The following is a 6641-nucleotide window of genomic DNA, read 5'->3' as shown; positions in this document are numbered from 1 at the left end:
TTTTTTGGTTTCCCAGTACATATAAAAGTTATGTTTATACTGTAATCTGTTAAGTGTGAAATAGCATTATGTCTAAAAATAGGTACATACCTTATTTAAAAATACTGCTAAAAATGCTAACCATTATCTGAGGTTTTCAGGGAGTTCTAGTCACTAATCCCAGATAGCCATAACAAATATAATAATAATGAAGGTTGAAATATTGTAAGAATTACTAAAATGTGATGCACAGATAAGAAGTGAGTAGATGCTGTTGAAAATGCTGATAGACCTCCGATGCGGGGTTGCCACAAACCTTTGATCTTAAAAAAAGCAGTACTTGTGAAGAGCTATAAACAAGATGTCCCTGTATAGAATGGTTAAGGTACATGACCAAGTGAGTTTTAATATCAGAAACCAGATGTATTCATTCCACCATATTAACAGAAGGCACAAGTCAGCTCAACAGGTGGGAAAAAAGCACTTGACAAAATGTAATACCCATTCATAATAAAAACAAAAAATGTGGGAAAGGAGGGAATTTTCTCAGCCTGATGAAGCGCCTCCATAAGAAATCCACAGCTGGGGCACCTGGCTGGCTCATTCCCCGGAGCGTGCTACTCTTGATCTCAGTGTTGTGAGTTCAAGTCCCAAGTTGGCCGTAGAGATCACTTACAAATAAAATCTTAAAAACAAAATAATCTACAGCTAACATCGTACCCAGTGATGGCAGAATGACTGTGTTTCTCGTAGGATCAGGAACGTCAAGGGCATCCACGCTCATCCTTTCTACTCAACATTGTACTGGAGTCCAGTGAGAACAAAATAGTGAGCATCCAGAGAGAAAAGTAAGAAAAAGTTTTTATTGCAGATGACATGATTCTGTGAAAAATCTTAAGGGCTAATGAATTCAACATGATGGAAACCTAGATCTATATGTAGATGTCAACCACATTTTTCTATATACTAGTGAACTTTCTGAAATGAAATTAATTCTATCCATACAACATCAAAAAGATTAAAGTACTTGGGAATAAATTTAATACAAGATCGTACACTGAAGACTGCAAACATTAGGGATTTCATGTTCCTGGGTTGGAAGACTCATTGGTTATTAATATGGAGATCGTTCTGAGAATCCCTGCAGGCTTTGTTGCAGAAATTAAGCTGACCCTAAAATTTTTAGGGACATACAAAAGCCTCCCAATATTCCCAAAGGAATAGTGAAAACAAAATTGGATAAAGTTCTTCCTGATTTCAGAACTTCCTGTAAATGTACCATAATTAAAATAGTGTGTTAGTGGTATAAGGATCTGTCTAGATCAGTCTCTCTCTGGAATTACAAATGAGAATCCTGAAATCAGCACTTAACGTTCACGGTAAGTTGATTTTCCTCAGAGGCACCAAGGCAGCTCAACAGGGAGAAGATGAGTACGTGAAGCTGGAAAAATTTGATATCCACATGCAGAAGGATGTAGTTTGGCCCTTTACTGTATACACATACTAACTCAGAGTGCCCCATGGACAAGCCTGAACGTAAGGGCTAACACTGGAAAACTCGGAAGAAATCCTAGGTGAGAGTCTTCGTGACCCTGGGTTCGCAGAGATTTCTCCTATACCACCCCCAAAAGCGAATCCATAAAGGGCCAGGCTGACACGTTAGATGTCACCAAAGCCAGAAAGTTGTATCGTGAGCTATCGTGGATGAGAGAAGCTACAGACGGGGAGAAGTGTTGGCGGATCATGCTGATAAAAGGATCGGTATCCAGAATCTAGAAGGAACGCTAACAAGACGACCCAAGAGAAGATGGAACGGAGTTGAGTTAGACGCTCCTCTAAAGAAGGCATGCGAGCACCGGAAAGAGGTGCTCCGCGTCCTCCGTCCCTGGGGAAAAGCAGAAGAGAGTGGGGTTGCCACTTCTACTGGGACAGCTGTCCTGTGCGGGACAGGCGGTGATGGGCCGGACGTGGGGAGGACAGTGTCGCCGCTTGCTGAAAAGTCACAAAGCTGAGACCCTAGTTCCTAGGGGCGTACCCGTGAGGACCGACCCGTCTACGGAAAACACGTGAACCGGTACTGGGAGTGCACTTACAGCAGCCCCAGGGCGGACGTGGGGCAGCTTTCCGGTGGCCACTGTGCAGGGGGGCAGCATGGCCTGTCGCGGGGTGGAGCCCTGCTCAGGGACGGCAGGGTGTGGCTGGAGGAGCCTCAGAAACACGAAAGCTGAGAGGAGCAGGTGGGAACGACCACGTACCGGGTGATTCCGTTTCTGTGGAAGGGCTCGAGGATGGAAAACGAGACGGAGAGCGGACTCTGGGCCGAAGGGCTGCGCCGGGAAGGGGGAGCACCTGCTGCTGGTGGGCGCGGGAGGTTCGGGGTGAGGGAAGGGTCTCCAGTCAGATCCTAGTGACCCCCGTCCCCCCCCCGCTGCCACAGGGGCAGGGTTCTCCGCCGGGCTGTCCTCCCGCTGCCGCGTGGGCCGGGGACACCCTCTCTCGTCACGGGAGAACTCCAGGACGGGCCCGTGGCACCGCGGAGGAGAGACACGGTGAGGAGACGCGCTGCGGCGACGCGAGCCACGGGCCGGGGCGGGGTCCCGGCGGCCGGCTCTCCGTCGTCGCCCCGCGGAGGCACGTGCTGCTCACGGGGCGGGGGCGGGGCCGGGGCCGGCCTTTCTCCTCGGGGAGCCGCCATCTTGGGCCGGGTCGGCGGCCCGGCTCCTGGCGCGGCTCCGGCATTCCGGCCTTCAGTCCCGCTGGAACCTGCCAGGCCGCCGCGCCCGCCTCCTCGAGTGCCCTCGGGGGCGGCAGGTGGTGGCCGAGGGCCCGCGGCGGCGTGAGCGAGCTCGCTCTCCGCGGGCGGCGTTGCGGAAGAGCGCTTGTGAGGCGACGCCGCCGTCCGCCTTCCGCCTTTGCTACCCGGCGTCTCAGGAGTCCTCCGTGATACGGCCGCTCGGCGGTTGCCGTGAAGACCCCGGACTTGGCCGTGTGTCTCTGAGTGAGTGTCTGTCTCGGCTGAAAGCGGTTCGGCCGTGTGGTCGCGAACCTCGAGAGACCAGCCTGGCGCTCCGGTCTTGGCGGAGACCGCGGGGGGGGGGGGGGGGGGGGGGGGGGGGGGGGGGGGAGAGGCTGCGTGTCACCTGCGGGAGCCTCAGCCCTGACCTGCTGGCTGCTCTGGCCTTGGGTTTCGGGCAGGGGGACACTGTGTGCGGGACGGGGACGGGGACGTGGCCGGCGTCCCTGAGCCGATGGTCTCCCTTGGGTTTGGTGCAGGGGGATGCCGTGCGGGACGGGGACGTGGCTGGTGTCGCCGAGCCGACTGTCTCTCTTTCCTGGCGCACAGACGTGTCTCTAGCCCTGGACAGAGTAAGGCCCCGGGGAGGAGCGGGGCCGTCCGTCCACCTTAGGTCATATCCGATGGTGGCCAGTGTGGCCTGTGGGGGGTTACCTCTCCAGGCTGGAGCCCCTAAAGGATTAGTGTCCTCCTGAGAGGGGCTCCAGGGAGTGCTCTGGCCCACGCACCATGCAGGGACGGAGGTCGCCATCCCTGAACCTGGAAGAGGTCACACTCTCTCTGGACCTCTCAGCCTGCAGAGCTGAGAAGCGTGGTTCCACCGTGCAAGCCCCCAACCCAGGGAGTCGTCACCGCCGCCCGCCCGGGTGAAGTCTCACTGGGGCGCCGTGTGTTCCCGCTCGGAATCTCACGGTGACTCCCAGGTGGCGGTGGGCCCCCAGAATGTCTTGTAGGAGACCTGGACCCACGGGGAGGGTCTTTCTCTGAACGCCTGACATAGGGCTCTGCCCCAGAACCTTCTGTGATGAGTGGGGCATGGCCAGTGCAGTGGCCACACTGACTTCCGGGACCCTGCCCGGGGGCTGACGAATGTCGTTGCTCTGTTCTGGCATTACCGACCTTGCGGCGTGCGGCTCAGAGCGGCTGTGGTGGCCCGTGCAGGTGAGGCACTGGCAGTAGCTGGCGGTCGTCTGTCTCCTTGCTGTTTTGGAGCTGCACAGGCGGGCCTCACGTACTCGCTGGTGTGTGTGGTAAACTCCACGCCTTCAAAAGGCAGGCGTCTGTCTCCTTCCCGTTTCTCCCCTTGGGTTCGGCCAGACTTTTCCAGGGGCTTCGGTTCAGGCACGAAGGGGCCTTATTCTGTGATGTAAGAGCCCCCCCCCCCCCCCCCCCCCCCCCCCCCCCCCCGTTTCTGCCGGTGAGCCAGCAGGGACCCTGTGCAGACGCGACCCTGGAGGACGGTCCCGGCGGCCGCCTGCAGCAGAGGCAGTGCATTCTCAATGCCTGGGGAGCAGGCCAGCTCAGGACCACCCCCGCCTGCCCACTGGCTGCGCCCCAGATGACCTTGAGCCCTGAGACCACCCGAGGCTGGGCTCCCAGGGCCCCAGCCCCACTGTGAAGAATAGTCTCGTTGCCACCTATTCCTTACTTCCTTCTGGGATTGTCCACGAGGAGGCAGACTCGTGCCGAGGGCTCCATGGCTCTGTCAGGCACAGCATCAGACCCAGAGCAAACAACAGTGCAAGCCCCATTCAGGGCCTGGAGGAAATGGAACCCCATCTGTGCCGTTCAGCCCCTGACCTAGCTGTGTTTGGGTCTGAGCAGTGTATGAGTCCCTTGGGAAGCCTTTGATATCCCAGGGCCTACCTGTGGCAGTTGTGGGAAAGACCCCCCAGGATGCCTACCTTCAGGGCAAGGTGACAGTGGCGGTGTCCCCACAGGACTTGGGCCTCAGGGAGCATCCACCATGAGGGCCTGACCCTAGGCGTGTCTGCTTCTGCCCACCTGCCCTTTGCTGGCCCAGCCGCTGGCCAGACTTGTGTGAGCGCGTGTCCTGCGTTCATGGTTTACAGAGACAGAAGGCAGGGGGGCACCTCTTGCCAATGAAGAAGTGCACGCCTGAGGTCAAGGGTCTGTCCAGTTGGGGACACCCACCTGTGGAGGGCAGTGCAGGGGTTGTTTTCTGTCCTCTGCACGTGCTCACGCTTGCCTGTTCATTGTAACCTGATGACCGTCACTGTCCATGCAGCTGACCCTCGTCAGCTGTCACTGTGTCTTAAGTACATATTTACAAAACAAGCTCGGACAGACAGTCTGGAAAGTTCTGATCTCTCTCTGAAGACGGGATGGTGTCTTTTACCCCCATGTTGTACAGTCAATGCACATTAGAATCAGTTGTGGTTTTTCCTGTTCTTTGCCAGTCCCAGAGATTGAGGACAGGTGTATGTGCTCACTCGAGTGTGCGTGTGTACAAGATGTATGCAGCCATGTGTTTAAATGTGCATGTGTATGTGTCCGTGTGCATGTGCACGAGCAGGTGAATGAGTGAGTGTGCGAGCATGGGTAGGTGAGTGTGCACGGGTGATGTGTGTGTGTACGTGTGGTGAGGGTCTGTCTCTGAGGACTGGGGGGTGAGAACACAGGTGGAGGAAGAGCAGGCCAGTGAGGAGGAGGACAGAGTGCAGGCTGAGATGCGCAGATTGGGGCCAGGCACCCAGAGAATGGATTGTTTCCAACTAGGCCTCTGTTGAGACAGATGTGTGTGCCCAGGGGTGCTCTGGACACTAGGGGGTGCTGCACACAACGCTCCTGGAGGTAGGAAGTGCATGTTCGGATTCAGTGGGTCTGTTGGGAGCATTTCTCACCAGCTGTGGGGGCAGCTGCTGTCCTGGGAGTGGCCGGGTGTGTAGACGAGGGGCCCCCAGAGAATCGGGAGACCTGGGGGGGCGGCCAGCCTCCAGAGCTGTTGTCAGGCCAGTCGAGTGAGACTCCTGCAGGCCGAAACGGCTTGTGGGTGAGGGTGGGGGAGGCTGGGCCTCCAATCTGCCAGGACACTGGAACCCACCCCCTGGGGCCGGGCGGGGGAGCCTCTGTGGAGTAAAACTGCGGCAGTCACCAAGATGGACACCACCTCACCAACCACGTTAACTCCCACCATGGGGATGAATCTTGAAACGTCGCAAAGTGTGAGAGAAGCCAGACCAGGGGCCACATGCGTGTCCTGTGCTTCTGTTTCTGGAACGGCCTGGAACCGGCAGAGCCTCAGAGACTGGGAGCTTGGTGAGAGGTTGCAGGGCTGGGGTTCCTTGGAGACCCTGGAGACAAATGAAAGTACACAGTGATCATGGTTGCACAGCCAGCCCACGGAATTGCACTACTGCGGGGTGGACCTTATGGTCTATGAACTGTGTCTCTAGTTTTAAAAGGTCTGCGATGGGCCCCGGGGAGGATAAAGGCTGCAGCCGCACTCACTGAGTGGAGCCTACGGGCTCACGTGGAGAGCTGAGGGACAACAGCTGAGATGGCACCGGGCTGGCAGGAGGTGTGCGCCCCAGCCCAGATTCACTGTAGTGTCCTTCCTGGTCCTGAGGACATAGGTGACCCATCGGCTGTCATACCCAAGCTTTACGCCAGCAACCTGGGATGAGGAGTTAATGGAAAGCTGGCATCGGGCATGGGAATGTCTGGAGCACCAACCCCAGAGAAAAGAGAGCGGTGACAGGTCTGACTCCACACACGGCCCCCAGGACTCCCCAGTGTGAACAGCCTCACCCTGAAACTTGCCAAGACAGGCTCTGCCCTGGGGGAGAGTCGGCATGTGCCAGAAAGGGGAGAAATTGGATCAGAAACTGTCTAAATAGATCATCAA

The 6641-nt window shown here is 56.5% G+C and overlaps 1 protein-coding gene across 1 annotated transcript in view; it reads left to right on the top strand.

The window, feature by feature from the left end:
• The first annotated feature begins 2267 nt into the window (after positions 1 to 2267).
• LOC125149892 (uncharacterized) overlaps positions 2268 to 6641 on the top strand; it is a 110404-nt gene continuing 106030 nt past the window's right edge. The window contains exons 1-2 of the mRNA XM_047829027.1: positions 2268 to 2357; positions 2668 to 2977. Coding sequence (XP_047684983.1) covers positions 2268 to 2357; positions 2668 to 2977 — 400 coding nt within the window. The remainder of the gene's footprint in view (positions 2358 to 2667; positions 2978 to 6641) is intronic.

This window comes from Prionailurus viverrinus, chromosome D4, assembly GCF_022837055.1.
Source record: "Prionailurus viverrinus isolate Anna chromosome D4, UM_Priviv_1.0, whole genome shotgun sequence".
Lineage (NCBI taxonomy): Eukaryota > Metazoa > Chordata > Mammalia > Carnivora > Felidae > Prionailurus > Prionailurus viverrinus.
This window is presented reverse-complemented; position numbering and strand designations above follow the sequence as displayed.